This window comes from Chelonia mydas, chromosome 9 (assembly GCF_015237465.2).
Source record: "Chelonia mydas isolate rCheMyd1 chromosome 9, rCheMyd1.pri.v2, whole genome shotgun sequence".
Lineage (NCBI taxonomy): Eukaryota > Metazoa > Chordata > Testudines > Cheloniidae > Chelonia > Chelonia mydas.
The window spans coordinates 187,223-204,392 of record NC_057855.1 but is presented as its reverse complement, the minus strand read 5'-3'; the positions used below and the strand labels follow the sequence as shown (position 1 = coordinate 204,392).

At 43.8% G+C, this 17,170-nt stretch overlaps 1 protein-coding gene across 35 annotated transcripts in view; it reads left to right on the top strand.

The window, feature by feature from the left end:
* DLG1 (discs large MAGUK scaffold protein 1) overlaps positions 1–17,170 on the top strand; it is a 428,647-nt gene that overhangs the window by 400,980 nt on the left and 10,497 nt on the right. For all 35 annotated transcript variants that reach the window (XM_043523144.1, XM_037909596.2, XM_037909589.2 and 32 more), the window contains 4 exons: positions 5,715–5,765; positions 9,884–9,985; positions 10,269–10,441; positions 12,544–12,653. In XM_043523144.1, the coding sequence (XP_043379079.1) occupies positions 5,715–5,765; positions 9,884–9,985; positions 10,269–10,441; positions 12,544–12,653 (436 nt within the window). The remainder of the gene's footprint in view (positions 1–5,714; positions 5,766–9,883; positions 9,986–10,268; positions 10,442–12,543; positions 12,654–17,170) is intronic.

Genomic DNA, 17,170 nt, shown 5'->3' with positions numbered 1-17,170 from the left:
TAGTCCTACACTCCCACCAGCAGGCACACAGGCAGGGACATACCCAGCTGCAGTTGCATGCTGGCTCTGTCCAGCCGCTGCATGAATCAACAGTAGGAGGCTATTACCCTCTCTAATACCCCCAAATCCCCAGCGTAGGACCTCAGAGCTGTACCGTCCTGCCCTGGTCAAAAACCTGACCAGTATGAATGTATTACCCAGTTCGCCTCTCCCTCTACGTGGAGAGGAATATGCACAATGCCTTTGTTAACTGAGCTGCGATTTTTCCCAAGCACTTCACTCAAAAACACACTGGTTAAGATAAAACAAAACAAGTTAAAATCTATCTTTCTGTAGTTAATTAATTGATTGTAAGTGATAGCAAACAGATCAAAGTGGATTACCTAGCAAATAAACAAAACTGCAATCTAAGCCTAATATACTAAATAGGATTTGAATCAGCAATATCTCACCCTGACCGATGATACAAGCAGTCCACCAAGCTTCTATACACAGGCTAGAAATCACTTTAGCCTGGGATCAGCACTTCTCCCAGTTCAGTCTTTGTTCTTCAGGTGTTTCCAGGTGTTCTCTTGTGTGGGGAGTGAGCCTCCAAAATGATGTCGCTCCCCTTCTTTCATAGTCTCTCCATATGGCAAGACTCTCCCCTTTGTTCTAAGCCAACTTACCAGCCCCTTTGTGGAAAAATACAGGTACCAAAATGGAGTTCAGTGTCATGTGGTCTGGTCACATGCCCTTGCATGCCTTGCTGAGTCATAGCATCCATTATCCATAGGCTGTCTGAGAATATGCTCTTCCATGGTCCACTGTCTTTGTTGATGGGCCATTAGCACTGTCTAGATACCTGAAAGGCTAGTTCTGGGTGTTTCCAACTTCACAACATCTTTCAATAACACATGCATAGCCAAAATTTATAACTTCGCATACAATGACAGCACATACAATCCAATGATATATTAATGTTTAGCAGATCAAGACTTTTAGAATGATACCTCACAAGGCATACTTTGTACAAAACATATAATTACATCAATACGGTAAGTATCGGGTACTTTGGAGTGGAGAATGTCACATCACCCTCAAACCTCATACCACTGTCAGGGCTTGCCTTTCCCTTCTTGGCCACATGGACTCATGAATCCACATTACACCAATTGCTAGGCTCCAACTCTGCTGTTTACAGACCTGGCTTCAATCTATCTACTCACCAGAAGAAGACAAAGTCAGTTCCAGTAACTGTAACAGTAACAGACAAGGGTTTGGTCTCTCTCACCTGGTGGACAAAGCTGGAGAAAGTTGGGATGGGATTTCCTTTCCTGACTCCTATATCAGAGGCAACTATAGTCAGATGCCTCCATATTGGGTTGGAGAGCTCTTACAAACAAACAATCATACCACACCTGGATTTGGACCCATCAAGAGGCTGGGATGTACATCAGCTTACTGAAATTAAGGGCAGTCCGTTGGACCTGCAGTGCATTCCTTCTGCTCAGCCGATCCTGTCACATGCAAGTAATATCAGATAATATGTCAACTGTCTTCTGTGTAAACAAGCAGGGGAGAAACAAGATCACTCCCTCTCCGTGTGGAGTTACACCAACTCGATGTTGACTATCAGACATCACATCACTCTCTTAGCAGTGTATCTGCTAGGCATGTAGAACTCCCTAGCAGACACTCAGCAGATATATTTCAACAGACCATGAGTGGGAGATTCACAATTTTGTTCTCAACAACATCTTCAGCCAGTAGGGAAAACACTGTCATGGGATCTGTTTGCCTCAAAAGAGAACAGAAACGTCTTTTTTACTACTCCAGAATGCTCTGCACTGAGGCTCAAAGGGCAGCTCCCTTCTATTACCCTTGAGGGACCTCCTATCCAGTCCCTCTGATACCACAAGTCCTGCAAAAGATCTGTCATGACAGGGCTCAGGTCATCCTTATTGAGCTCAGTTGGACAAGTCAGTGATGATTCGCAGACCTCCTGAGAATTTTGACCTGTCCACCCATCGACATCTGACCATTTCTAGATCTGTTGATTTAATACAATGGCACGATAAGGCATCCCAAACCAGTGCCAGTGCAACTCAAGGCCTGGTATTGTATTTGGATAGAGTTCACATGTAGAGCTTTCATGCTCAATAGCAGTTCAATCCATCCTCAACAAGAGCAGAAGGGATTCAACTATAAAAAGTTATTAAGCCAAATGGAAACATTTCTCCTCTTGGTCATGACAACACCAGTTATCTCCAGAGTCCGCTGGGATCCCTGCTATCCTAAATTACCTACTTACTCTTAAGATGTCAGGTCTCTCTCTGTTACCTATGGATCCATCGGACAGTAATCAGTGCTGTTCAGCCTCCTATTGAGGATCACACTATTTTCACTCATCCTTTGACAACTAGATTCCTTTAAGGACTTGTTAGATCTTTTCCACAATTGGTAAGGCCAATGTTTCAGTGGGCCCTCAACCTCCTTCTGTCAGCTCTTACTAAACTTCCTTTCGAATTATTAGCCACCCATTGTATGTCCCATCACAGGATGCAAGTTGCGTTCCTAGGCCCCATCACATGAACCAGAAGGGTGAGCAAGCTGGGAGCACTCATGGCAGATCCACTATTTACTACTTTTCATAAAGCAAAGGTCTTTCTTTGCCTTCTCCCAAAAATTCTCCCCTAAAGTAATTACAGAGTTTCTTATCAGTCAAACTAACTACTTACTGATATTTTTTCCAAAGCTGCAGGCCTTCAGTGAGGAGTGAAGTCTTCACTCCTGAAACATCAGACAGGCACTGGCCTTTTATCTGCAAAAAACAAAAGCAATTAGAAAAACACCCAGGCTTTTTATTACCAGAACAGAGAGGTAGAGAGTCAAGCTGTATCTGCCCTGAGGCTCTTTAAATGGATTTCAGCCTGCATTACCCTTTGCTATCAACTCTCTCATTCTCCCCTTCCCTCCCACAGAGGGAGTGAGAGCCTGAGTGCCACCGCAGGGAGTGGAGGGGGGGTGAAGCCCTCCCCCCAACACACACTCCTGACACGTTTGGTAGAATAGTGTCCCCAGACTGGTAGTCTGCTGCTGCTGTGGCCTCAGAGGCAGGGCAGTGCTGAGCAGGTAAGTCTCCCTTTCCCTCCTTTCCCCCAGCATTGGCAGAGGAGCTCGGGCTGCTACTACTAATGGTCAGCAGGGGTGGTGCTGCCTTTCTAGGTTTCCCTGCATGCTGTCCGTAGAGAAGAGGTAATGCGAAGACTTGGAGCGGGCTCTGGGAAAGGGGTACTGTGGTGATGGCCTGGGGAACAGGGTTGCCACTGTCAGGCCTTTTTTTACTGCACAGACTGTGCAGGTGCCACCCAGGACTCTGCTGCCATCTCCTAATAATGCCTGAGGCAGCATGGGGCAGGGCTGGGCTGGCTTAGTCCCAGGCATTTGACTGGAGTGAAGGGCCAGCCTGGCCACTAGAGGATGCTACCATGGGGTGGGGGGATGGCACAGAAAACCACCAATCCTATTACATCTGTTAAGGCCCGTCCCCTACCCCTCTTGGCTCACCCAACTCCATCCTCTATACCGACGCCCCAATCTCAGGGTGTCTACCCCAACATTATCCCTCTGCTGGGATCTGCCTCCCCCCTGCCAAGTCTCTTCATCCTACTCCACACCCCCAGCCCCTAAACTCCACCTCCTGCCCGCATGGCCTCCATACCAGGTGTGGATTCTAGTCACACACCCCCCACCCCACCCCACAGAGCAAGACACTCCAATCTGCTGCAGAATTGCTGTTTTAGTTAGCATGCAAAGCTGATGCAATTTGGTAAAATTTTGGGAAACATGAGGTAAATTTTTTATACTTCACCGCCACCTGCTTGAGATCCCAAGTGATGCCCTAGTGACAGCCCATTTCACCAGAGTACAAGCAACCTCTACAGCATCTTTGTGAGACATACCTTTAGTAGAAAAATATAGGGCAGCTACCTGGAGCTCCTTACAGGCTTTTACAATACACTGCTTTGGTCCAGTCTTCTACTACAGATACAGCTGTGAGGACAGCAATCTTGCAGAAAGCCATAACATCTGCATTCCATCATTTCCTCCTTGAATACTGCCTACTGATCTCCCACGTGTGGAATACACGTAGAGGACATCACTTGAAGAAGAAATGGAGGTTGGTTACTTATAACTGGAATGGTGGTTCTTCAAGATGTGTGGTCCTCTACCTGCCATCTGTCCCCTCTGCTGTGGATCATGTCTAGATTTGCAATAAGAAAAGGAACTGGACAGGTGTCAGTCTGTGCTGCCCTTTATGCCCTCGGTTCAGAGCACAAGACAATCTGTGGCACATGTGTGGACCAATGGACCCTATTTGCTAGAATTTCCAGACTCAGGTGCCTGGTGTCCATACATACCCATGTGTGGAATACAGATAGGACCACACATCTTGAAGAACCTCCAGTGGGAGGTAAGTAATGTCCATTTCCTCTGAGATTACAAACTTCGTTTTTTTTAAAAAAGCATGCTCTTTGCTTTGAAATAAAAGAGGGTAGGGGAATATTTATAGCAATATATGAATTTAGAAAGATCTTCAGATGTCATCCATTGATATACAATTGCATTGTAGCAGCATTAGGATCACTTATTACACATGAATGTGTATGGTGAACTTCAGTGAATTCTCCAAAAATTAGCCAAGCAAATTAGTTGTATTAGTTGAACATTCAAAAGGATATCTTGTTTAAAGAATAATTAATGTGTAATCTGAATTTCTAGCTTTTAAATTTTTAATTTTATAGTCTGTCAATTAGTTGACTTGATTAATAGATTTTAATAAAATTTTGTTGTGAGAGATTTTCATCATGTTGAACATTAAACTTTTTAATAGTGCAGTGATGGCAGCTGAAGTATATTTCAGATGCTTGCATTTGACATTTTAAAAGCTTGCAGCTGTTGAAGGTCAGTATTAAGTTATGTTTTTATCTCATTCACTGCTGATGTGCTTTTTGGAGCTGAGAACAGTTTCCGTATTTACATCTTTCCTAGTTCAAATTTAAAATTCCTTTGTCACAAATAAAATGTGTTGATAAGCATTATTTTGCATATACTGTATAAAAATGCCTTTTCTTAATTAAGAACTGTACTATATAAAGATATTTTGGCTAAATATCAATTTATGAAAAAGCTTATGCAACAGCTTAAGACATTTGTATACAAGTTTGGGGCATTTTTTGTTTAAATATAAAACAAGAAAATCTACAGTCTAAATGCTGGCCCTTCTAGTGTAGAAAGGATCTCAATGCAAGTGCTTCTGCATCTAGCAATGAATGACAGCATGCATGCATTGTGTTCAGTAAAACATTTGCAAGAGCATTTAATAGCGCCTAAAACTTCTCTTATCTCATGCTTCATGTAAATTTACAACATTTCCCATAAAAATCTTCATGCTGTAAATAAGGTTATTCACACTTTATGTATTTAATAAAACGGGTATGTCCATTTTATTATGAAATTTTTGTTTGGCTTATCTTTGTGATTTTTCTGATGTATCACTCTATAGAGAACTTCCTTCATCAGTATTATCATGACATATTTTGTTGAGGATTTTCTGATCTAATTTTCTTTCATTAAAGGACTAAAATTTTTTACATGTATGCCAAATTTTTTAAAACAAAAGCTACTTACCACTTCAGCAAATTTCCTTACGTATGTGTTTAAATTTTTAGGTGGACAAGAAGAATACGTCTTGTCTTACGAACCAGTCAGCCAACAGGAAGGTTTGTAGAACCTATTAAATTTAAAAAAATATATATTTGTTGAGATATCAAAATGTTCCAAGTGTCCCTAGAGCAGGGGTGGGCAGACTATGGCCCATGGGCCGGATCTGGCCCCTCGGGGCTTTGGATCCAGACCACAGGATTGCCACCCCATGGCACCGCGGGCCCCGCACCGCTCCCAAAAGCGGCCGGCACCGCCCCCCGCAGCTCCCATTGGCCAGGAACGGGGAACAACAGCCAATGGGAGCTTCAGGGGAGGCACCCACAGGCAAGGGCAGCATGCGGACCCCTCTGCCCCCACTCCACCAGGTGCTGCAGGGACATGGTGCTGGCCACTTCCGGGAGCAGTGCGGGGCTAGGGCAGGCAGGGAGCCTGCCCTAGCACTGATGCACGCCGCTGCCACCCCAAAGCCGCTCCTGGTAAGAGGTGCCGGGCTGGAGCCCAAACCCCTCCTGCACCCCAACTCCCTGCTGCACCCTGCACCCCAAACTCCCTGCCCTGAGCCCCCTTCTGCACTCTGCACCCCAACCCCCTTCCCTGAGCCCCCTCATACACCACGCACCCCTCCTCTGCCCCAAACTCTTGCCCTGAGCCCCTTCCTGCACACTGCACTCCCCCCATCCCACACATCCTGCACCTCAACCCCCACCCCAGCCTGCATGCAATTTCCCCACCCAGATGTGGCCCTCGGGCCAAAAAGATTGCCCACCCTTGCCCTAGACACTGACATTACACTTAACACCCCAAAAATCTATTATACAATATATGAATTACAATATTATTCCAGTACATACATTATAATGGCACTAATACTAATGAGTGCTAGTCGCTAGTAACATCTATACACTACTGACTTTACACAGGGATAATTTATTTTTAAGAGTTTTATCTGAATTTGAATCCTATCAGATCCTAGAGCTTGATTACCTATTTTTAAATATTCGAATATCTTCCGATCTGCTGTAATTCCATTTCCCGGTTCCAGAACAGCAAAAAAAAGTAATATTTCACTAAATTATTGACCTGTTTAAAGTTCCAACTGTAGCTGGTAAAAATGTTTTTTTCCACTGAATTTGGCTATTTTTCAAAAATTGAACTTTTCACAGAAACATTTAAATATTTTAAATGTTTTGGTTTTTGAAAACTTTCAGTGAGAAAAGGAGGCTATTTGTTCCTACTCTAAATATCCCTTTCCACCCCAGCATTTTTGCATGACCACTTTCATTTGCTTCAAAAATGTGTCTGAAAATGGGGAGGGGTGTCAAAATGTTGTAAAACTTAATAGGATAACAGTTAATTTTGAACTGGCCAAAATTCCTGCTCAGCTTTTTAACATTTTTAAGTTATGTCTAGGTGTAACCACTATTTCATTCTTTGCAGACTTAGAAAGGGGTCAGAACAAAGGCAAATAGCTATAGATTTGTGGACTGATTTTCTGAGGTACTGAGTGTTGAGTAGTTCGGGATCTATACCAGATATTTGTAATCTGAAAGTAAAAGGGCTGTCTGTTCAGAATACTCTGCATGTGCAGGTTTCAGAGTAACAGCCGTGTTAGTCTGTATTCGCAAAAAGAAAAGGAGGACTTGTGGCACCTTAGAGACTAACCAATTTATCTGCATGTGCAGTATATAATTAAAATAGCATTTGTAAAGTACATCAGAAATAAAGTGTCCACTTTAAAGTTATAGCAAGATAAAGCTTTTGTACTTTTAAAAATTATCCTGATCCTCAGAGATCTTCAGGGGGAGTCTTCAGAGTACCTAAGATTTCTCAGGATCAGCATCATGCTCAGTGTCAAGATAACTGCACCTGAATTCTCCCTCCATGGTCTCTCAGTGGCACCCACTTAAGGTTTCTGACTCCCGGCCATTACCTCTCTTGTGTGGAGACCCATGTCTCTCTCCCTTCTAACTGGTGTTTTAAGGCTGCACAGCTCCCTGCCTTACACTGCAACATCCCCAGCAAGCCAGTTTGCCTCGAGGCCAGCACTTATGCTTTGCTTTCTCTCTGAGGGCTATGAGGGCATTGCCAGCAGTTACAAGTTACTACACAGCTCTTTCTAAGCAAGAATCTTTATTCTTAGGGTAAAATCATTAAAGAGAATTTAAAAAAAAAAAAGAAAGTTCTGATACACATGCTAAAAGCTTATGAGAGGTTACCCATCTCTCTTAAAGGGCCCTAATAGGCCAAAGTCTTTCCAAGCCTTCCACAGGAGTTGGGGGCCCTTGGACAAGAGGGTCCTGTCCATTTGCTGGATCAGAAAGAAGGCACTGAGTCATTTTAAATCTGGCTTTAAATCAAAAGCCCTTTCTTTTTCTGTTGGTGTCTGCAAAATCCGGTTTGAACCAGTATATGCAAGCCTCCCCAAGGAATGGTACCTCTCTGGAGGTATTTAAGACCTAAGTGATTCACCTTAATCATCCCCCACTGGTCATAGTTCCTGGTAAAGCTCTGGCAACTCTCCCCGCCATCGCAGAGCTGCATACGTAAACCATTCATACACGTAATACAATTTGGTCCCCAAAGATATTTGCAATGTCTATCAGACTCAGCATCTTGCAGGTCCCATTGTTCTCAGAATAGCAAGTCTGAAAATATAGCAACTATATTTAGATTCATAAATGTAGCTGTTGGATGATGAGCTCTTTTGAAAATCTTGCCCTTTACCATGTAAATAAGTGATAAATTTTTCCAAGCTGTGGAGCACTCAGCAGCTCACATTGACTTCAGTATAGATTTACTCCTGAGGGCATTCTGTGCCAAAAAATTAAAAATTCTGTGCATAATATTTTAAAATTCTGCTAGTTTTATTTGTTACTAAATAATAAAAATAACCCTGCAGCCCCCCCATCCCCAGGGTACGGACTCAGCGGTGAGGCTTCACCCAACCCTGACACAGCACAAGACCTGGGCTTGCCCCAGACACACCCTCGGGCCCTGCCCCTCTGTGCCAGGCACACCAGGTGTGGAGCAGGCAGGCTCAGTGCTGGGAGATCCAGGTGTGAGGTGAAAGGATTCTGTGTGGGACAATCTGGGTGCAGGCAGTTGAGTGCAGGGTCTAGGTGTGGGGGGGATCTGGATGCGCAGAGGCTCACTGGGGGGTTCCAGGTGCAGGGGCAATGGGACTCTGCAGGGGCTTCCAGGTGAAGGTGGTTGGCGCTCAGCAGGGGGGTCTGGGTGTGAGGGTCTCAGCGCTGGGGAAGTTGGGTTTGGTGGGGGTCTGGGTGCAGCTAGTTGGGTTCAGTAGTGTGGGGTTCTGCATGTGGGTGCTCAGGGTGGTGCAAGGGGTACGGCTCATCAGGGTGGGGGTTTGATTGCAGGGAGCTCTGTGGGGGGTGGTTTGGGTGCAGGGTTGGGTGGTAGGGGATCTGGGTGCAGGGGTTGAGATTCAGGTATGGAGGGCTAGGGGGGTTCTGGATGTACCGGCTGAGGCTTGACAAGGGTGTCTGGGTATGGGAGGTCCAGATGAACGGGGGGGGTTAGGTGGATGGGGGAGCAGCTTCCTGTACAGTGACCCCTTGCCCCACAGATGAGAAGAGATGGGGGCAGGAAGCAGGGGAGGATGCTGAGCTTCCTGCAGCTGGGGGAGGTTTCTGGAGGTGGGTCTGACACAGCCCAAGCAACTCCTTGCAGGGGAAGAGGAAGTCCTGTCCTCTCCTGCCTCCAGCCCAGCTGGGATTAGTAGCTGATCCCAGCTCAGGGTAGAAGCCACTGGCTGGGGTGTCCCCAGCCCTGCGGTGATTTATCTCTCTGCCAGCTGCCTGAAACGATGTACCTGCGCTGCTAGGGAGTGGTGCATGACTGCTCTTGCAGCTTCCCTTTGCTACCCTGTCAGAAAGTCATTTTTTATGTGGAGAAGCAAAGAAATCTGCAGGGGACATGAATTCTTTGTACATGCAGTGACACAGAATTCCCCCAGGAGTATAAATTGGCCTACAACCTTCAATAATTTCTCCCACCAGGAATAAATTTTGTCTGTTTTAACTGTATCTTAATGGTATAATATAATATAACTAATCTATAATCAGAATGATAATAAAGCTTGTTTTGGTGAAATTTGAAGGTGTTTTAATGATCAGACTATAATGAAGAAACATTATCAATCTATCTTTGACAGTCAATTACACTCGGCCAGTGATTGTTTTGGGACCCATGAAAGACAGAATAAATGATGATTTAATCTCAGAATTTCCAGACAAATTTGGATCATGCGTTCCACGTAAGTCCCAGCAAATACCATAGCGAATTTAATCAAATAAGCTCTGTCATAGTCCTACTGTGACCTCTCTGTGTTGAGTTCAATAATTTTTATATTGTGACATGTCTTTACCTCCTAGAATTATTTAAGTGTGAAATTTGTATCCATTTCTCATTTAACAATTTTAAAGTATAAATGGAAGACATTCTCTGGAAATATTTGCCACCAAGTATTGTAGAAAACATTTAATTTGTGGTGAAAGTTGTAGCTTTCTTGTTAGAGAGCTTTTTACTTATCTTTAAAGATACTACCAGACCAAAACGAGATTATGAGGTGGATGGACGGGATTACCACTTTGTCACCTCTCGAGAGCAAATGGAGAAGGATATTCAGGATCACAAATTCATTGAGGCTGGCCAGTACAACAATCACCTTTATGGAACAAGTGTCCAGTCAGTGCGGGAAGTAGCAGAAAAGGTAAATCTAGTGCTAGTGTGTGACTTCCATTGTTTGAATTTATATTTTTAAGTTTCACAGCTATATGGGTAGGTCCTCATTTATATACCATGCTCCTCTGAACATGCATAATAAATAGCATAAATACATAGAATTATAAACAGAGAATAGGAATACTATAATTTTTATATATATATATATACACACACACACACACACACCCCCCCCCCCAATTCTATCCACTATTTTAATACGATTATGTACAGAAAAACCTTGCTCCTTCACACACAAAGATCTATTTTCTCTAGCAAGGATTTAACAGCAGAGTGATACAGTGACATCTCATATTTCTAAGACCTTGTCTATTCACAAACAAAAAGTGCATTTAATGACAGTTAAAGTTACATCAGGATACACCTCACCCACCCAAAACCTTAAAAGAATGGAAATAACAAGTTAAGGGGAAGACCCCTGGCATTCCTTTCAATGTTCATATTGCCTACAGTGCTGTCAGTAACACACTCCTAACACTTCGTAATCCATCTCTAATAAATACCAAAAAGCAACACATACTCCATCTTCTTCAGACTTGCATTCTGCACGTTTGGTTGATAAAGGTAACTGCAGAGATACTTAGAGTTTTGAATGGCACTTGACTTAGTACCGCATGACATTCTGATTAAAAACTAAGCTCTATACAATTTCCGTAAAGTACACGGTAACTGGATTAAGAACTAGCTGATAGATATCAAAAAATAGTAGTCAGAGGGCAGCTATCATCGAATGGGGGTGTTCCTAGTGGAGTTCCACGGAGATTGGTGATAGGCCTGACGTTCAATATTTTTCACTGCAAATAAATATAAAATCAATGCACATAAAATTTGCAGATGATACAGAGATTGATGGAATGGTAAATGATGATGAAGACAGGGCAGTAATATACAGAACTGTCTGAAGTGCTTGATAACCTGCGTCCATGCAAACAAAATGTGTTTTAATAAAGCCAAATGCATGAAAACGATTTAGGGATCATAGTAAACAAACAACTCAACATAAGCTTCCAATACAATGCTGTAGCAAAACGAGCTAATCCAATCTTTGGCTATATAAACACGGGAGCATTGTGAGCAAAAGTAGGGAAGTGATTTCACCTCTGTATACAGAATAGGAAAGATCAATACTGGAATACTACATACAGTTCTGGTGTCCACATCCTAAAAAGGATGCTGAAAAATTGGAGAATGTATGGAAGGAAAACAAAAATTATTCAGAAGCTGCAAAAAAAAGCCTTACTGTGTGAGATTTAAAGGACTACATGCAAAATAAAATGCAAAAAAAATTGAGCAGTAACTTGATTAGTGTATTAATACCTTTATGGGGAAAAATACCAGGTACTAAAGGGCTATTTAATCCAGTGGAGAAAGGCATAAGAAGAATTAATGACTGGAAATTGAAGACAAATTCAGATTAGAAATAAGGCACAAATTTTAACAGTGAAGGTGATTACATTGGGACAGACTTCCCTGAAATAGAGGGAGAAAGGTGGGTGACACCTATGGAGTTTGTGGGACGAATGGAGGAATGCAAGGAGCACCTGGTATGTGCTATTCACTAAGCCTAGTATGCTTAGAAGGAACAAAATGTGCAACTCTCTAGTATATTTAAAACTGAGAGAAGAAAATCCCCAACCAATATTAAAAGGTAAGGTAATTTCTTGAAATACTGACACTGCATTACATATGTGACAGATATGTGAAAAATAGGGCATTGTACAGCTAGGCCAGTGTCACTTCCAGTTATAAAGCAAAGTATTATCAACCCGTATTCAATTAGAATTAGTTAAGGCCAACACAACTCTAAAGGCTGGAGTTTTGACTGGAATAATGCCTTATCCTTAGATATAATTTTTTTAATCAGTGGGTACTACTGAAATAAATTTGACAGCAACTGGAAACCGTTAGGATGATGAAATCCTGATTCCATTGACGTCAATGGCAAAACTCCCACTGATTTCATTGGGGCCAGGCTTTCACTTCTAAATTGCATGTAATATGCACATGTGTAACTTGAGGACTTTACTCTTTTCCCTCTTCCCTCCTTCTCCCCACCCCCTTCTGCTTTAGGGGAAACACTGCATTCTTGATGTCTCTGGCAATGCAATCAAGAGGTTGCAGATAGCCCAGCTGTACCCAATCTCCATTTTTATTAAACCCAAATCAGTGGAAAACATCATGTGAGTAAAAACAATGTACCTGAAGCTCAATTGTTTCAAAGATGGTGAAGGTTTTTTAAAACAGTTATAAATCATTTGAAAGATAATATAAAACCCACTTTTAAAAAAATTTTTGCGTATGTAACTTTCTACATTGAATTCCCACAGGGATTTTAAGGCTGGGTGGTTCTTCAATTCCAAGTTCCTATATGTATTTCACAGTTGGGTACTCAGGCTTGCCATCCACCAGAGACTGGAAATTCTAACAAGCCGCATCCGTTGGCCCAAACATGCACAGTAGTTCTCCTTTTGCTCCAGACTGTGGGCATAGGAGGCAGTGCAAGCTAAATCCTCCCCAGTTCCTTCTTACAGCTGCATGACCTGAGTCAGAATCCCTGTATCCACAGATTTCTCCAGTTTTCTCTTTATAGCCTATAAATAGATATAGTAAATAGTTAGTATAATTCTTTCCCCATACTGGGGAGTCCCTCCCCAGAGTCTGGGACTATGCCCAGTGTCCTGGATTTCAGGAAGTTTCTCTCTTGCCCTTGCTCCTTCACTGTGAACAACGAACACCAAAGCTGCCTCTACCATTTGGGTATCTGCAAAGTGCGGTATCTGTCTTTCCTTTCCTCCGTGAACACGCAAAGCATGTGAGCTTCAACTGAAGAAACACCTTATGGAAAAGGCTGAGACCACACTCTGATGTGAGGCAGGATGCTTGCACTCTACAGTGGCCTCAAGAGACAAACAGCGCCCGTCCAAGCACGAGCTTGGGAGCTGAGACTACTGCTGCTAAGCCCAAGGACTCCTCATGCAATGCTTCCAGTGAAAGTAGGCTGCACTCACAGTCACAAGGACAGATCCCCATCCAGATATGTTCATAAAAGATGAGATCCCTCCCTGATCAGGTCGGGTAAGCCTTCACATGTAGATCCTAAGGGCTCAGGAACACTGAAAACCCCAAGTCAGGAGGGTAAAAGTGCAAAAGAAAAAGGATCCATCAGTGGCTCTGACTCCTAAGCACAAGGACTGACATCTGCTGGCTCCATCTAAGAGTGCAGGACCTGACTCTTTGGCGGTACTGGCCCGTCTCTCAAAGGGCCACCCAACTGCAATCTTTTGGGACACATCGGAACTGTCAGTCCCATTCGTCAGAACACCCCAAACACCAGAATGGATGGACATTTACACTTCCCTGGAGGATATCTATCTCCCTCTCCCCCAGTCACCCTCTCTTCTCTAGCCTGATCCTTCCAGGGACATTGCCACACTGGAAGATGAGACTACTTCAGTGAGACAGGAACCATCTTTTCTTCTTTGAGTAGTGTATCTAGGGGTGCTCCACTCTAGTCCCTTCATGTGCACATGCACTTCTCGAGCCCTTGACTGGAGATTTTCTGTTAGCAGAATCAATTTGGCCTACATATGTCCTATACCTCCTTGTGCCACACACCACCGAAGAACCCAGACTCGCAGACTTTATAGGCCTGCACAGGTGAACTGTCCTTAGATCCTTCTCAACCCCTCAGCCTGAGATGGAACCCTACTGTGTCTGCCTTGAGCATGCCTTGGCTGGCTTCTTGTTTATAGTTTAGTACTAGTGTGTATGAGATAGTTGTGAGCTAGCTAGTTAGTAGATAGGTATTGAGAGGATTAATGTTGTTCCTCTTCACACCCCACTCATGGGGATCTATCCTGATGGGGAAGCTTGTCTTAAAGTCTGCGAGTCTGGAGTAATTGTTAAAATCATATTTTGCTAACAAGGCCTGATAGTGACACAGAACTGCAGGGTTCCAGAGGAAAACCAAAACAAAAAACCCCTTTCTTCCCAAAAGGTCCAACCTCTTTGAACCCTTGTCAGGTGGAGTGGTCTTCTGATGTTGTGACCTTTTTCTCTCCATCGCTGCTTGTACCACCAGAGAGTTTTGTGCTGGAGGGAGAAAAGAAATTTGGCTCCCATGGTGGGGATGAAATATTGTCTCTCAACCCTTTGTGTATGGCAGTGCAAGAGGCTGGGGTATACCAGACCACTCTAGCTGGCTCCAAGATGGACTCATTAACTGAGAGTGCCACCTTGCTAGGACTTGTAGGCTGCAGAATATCCAGGAGTCAGTGTTGTGGGTCCTGGACCTTCGCTAATGAGATCTCAAGGTTATTGGCTATCTTCTGCGGTAGCTCCTAGTACTGTCTCTGGTCGCCTGGTGGAGATGGTGAGGATAGAGTGACTGCTTCATCCAGAGATGAGGATGAGATTCTGTTAGTACCATCAGTACCTGAGGATGCAGATCAACATCCTCCTCCTTGTATTTTGATGGATCCAGTGGAACCTGAGTAGGCAATGTGTGGTGTGACTCAAAAATGGAGTTGTGGCATCTGCAATAGGAGTCCCATAAGCCTCAGCAGGGCCAAAAGGAGGGGCCAAGTGGCTGAGGGGAGCCCATGGCATTGGGTACAAGTGGTCCCCTGGAGGTAGCGAAGAGGTCCCACCTCTGGAAATCACCAATTTTGGAATATACCATGGAGAAACTGAGACTCCAGTTCCCATTCACAGTCCTGGGAGAAATGCCTGCTTATAGTATAGGCAGTGGAGTGGTGTTCTGAACACTAGTGAGATAGATGGCTGAAATTTGGATCTGTTAGGCTATACTCTATTGCTTCTGTGCACAGGGAGGGGGATCGTGCTCCTCCTTTTTTGTTGATCTAGAAAATGCAGGCCACGTTGTCTATCGTGATCCTGATTGATTTTCCCCTGATGAGGGGTAGAAAATGAAGGCAAGCATTCCAGACTTCCCTGAGTTCCAACAGGTTCATGTGGAGAGTGGTTTCCTGAGGTGACCATCTATCCTGAGCCATGAGGGTATCGAGGTAAGCTCCCCAGTCCAATAGGGGTGCATATGTTGTCACAGTTGTTGCTAGAGTTGGGTAAACGAAAGGAATGCCTGCACCAACGTTGAGTTGATTTTTCCACCAGTCAAGGGAGTTCTTTATGTGAAGGGGAACTGTGGGTTTATGGCTATATGGATATAAGCATCTTGTAGGTGGAGGGCCAAAAACCAATCTCCTGCCTCTAGTGAAAGGATTATAGCTGCCAGAGTCACCATCCTGAAGTTTTGAGACTTTACAAATTTGTTTAGTAGCCCTAGATCCAAAATGTGTCTGCACCTTCCATCCTTCTTTGGCACAAGGAAATACCTCAAATAGAACCCCTTTCCTTTGTGAGGAGCTGGGACTGGCTCTATCACTCCTAATCGAAGGAACAAGTCTATTTCTTGTCTCAGTAAAAGCTCATGAGAGGGCTCCCAGGAGAGGGTCAGGGAAAGGAGGGAGAGACCTAAAGTGAATGATGTAGCCTGATGTTAAGACCTCTGTTATCCACTTGTATGTAGTGATCTGCCTCCAAGCATCTTGGAAATGGGAAAGGCCATCTCAAAAAGAGTAGAACCCAATTTCAGTCCTTCATCAAGAAAGGCAAGATAGTGTCAGAAACATCCTTACAAGCTTAGCCACTGGCATAGCTATGAGGTGTGAGTCTTTCACTCTTTGGGGTTCCCCAGAGAGGTCAAGATCATCATACAGGACTACCTTTTGACAAGTCAAATTTGTTTATCAAGAAAATGCATGAGGCCCTACACTCATTGAAAGAGTCTAGATTGAGCCTCCATTTCCTGGGAATTTATACTCCAGTCCCGAAGAGAAAACACGAACTATAGGTGTACAGTCAAGGCTACCTCCTCCTCAAACATTCTACCACCAGCATCCAGTTAAACCTCCACGTAAAAGACACAGGGTTCAGAGGCTAAGGGCTGCTTCTGATGACAAGTGCTCACAATTATTGAAGCCACCTACTTCTACCCTCCTTGTCTTTGGGAGCTGTCTCTCACTTTTTGCCCATAATTGGGACTCTGTCACAACACACGATTGGGTTTTAGAAATCGTCCATCAAGGTTACACCATCCAATTTCTCTCCTTCCCTCCCCACAAACCCCATTCCTGACTCCACTTTAGGGACCACTTTGATGAATTGATTCTTCAGCGGGAGGCAGACTCTTTCCTCTGAAGAGGGACAATATCAAGTGCCACCTCAATATCAAGGGAGAGGCTTCTATTCCTTTTATATGTTAGCCCCAAAAAAGATAGATGGAAGACACCAATTTTGGACCTTGAAATCTCAACATCTTTATTGAGGAAGTTACTGGAGCAACTCACCTCGTTCAGACTGGGGGGGGAAACGCCATTTGTAATAAGACCAGAGAAAGAAGAATGTGTCAACCAACAAGGTGGAAGTACAGAAGTCCAAGGTGCAGTTCAGTGCCAAAGGAGACCTAACTAAGCATCAAATGGAATCTAAAAGCAATAATCCAGGATCAGGCTCCCTACCACCCTTTCCCAAAGGCAAAGTGGTACAGTTCATGCTTGGTGTTGAATCAGCTTGGTCCCTCTGTATGCTTGGTAGACCTGAGAAGTAAAGAGCAGAGCTGGGTTCAAATAACCCAATTCAAAGCTCACTTAAGTAAGGAAAGAAGTGAGAAATGCTT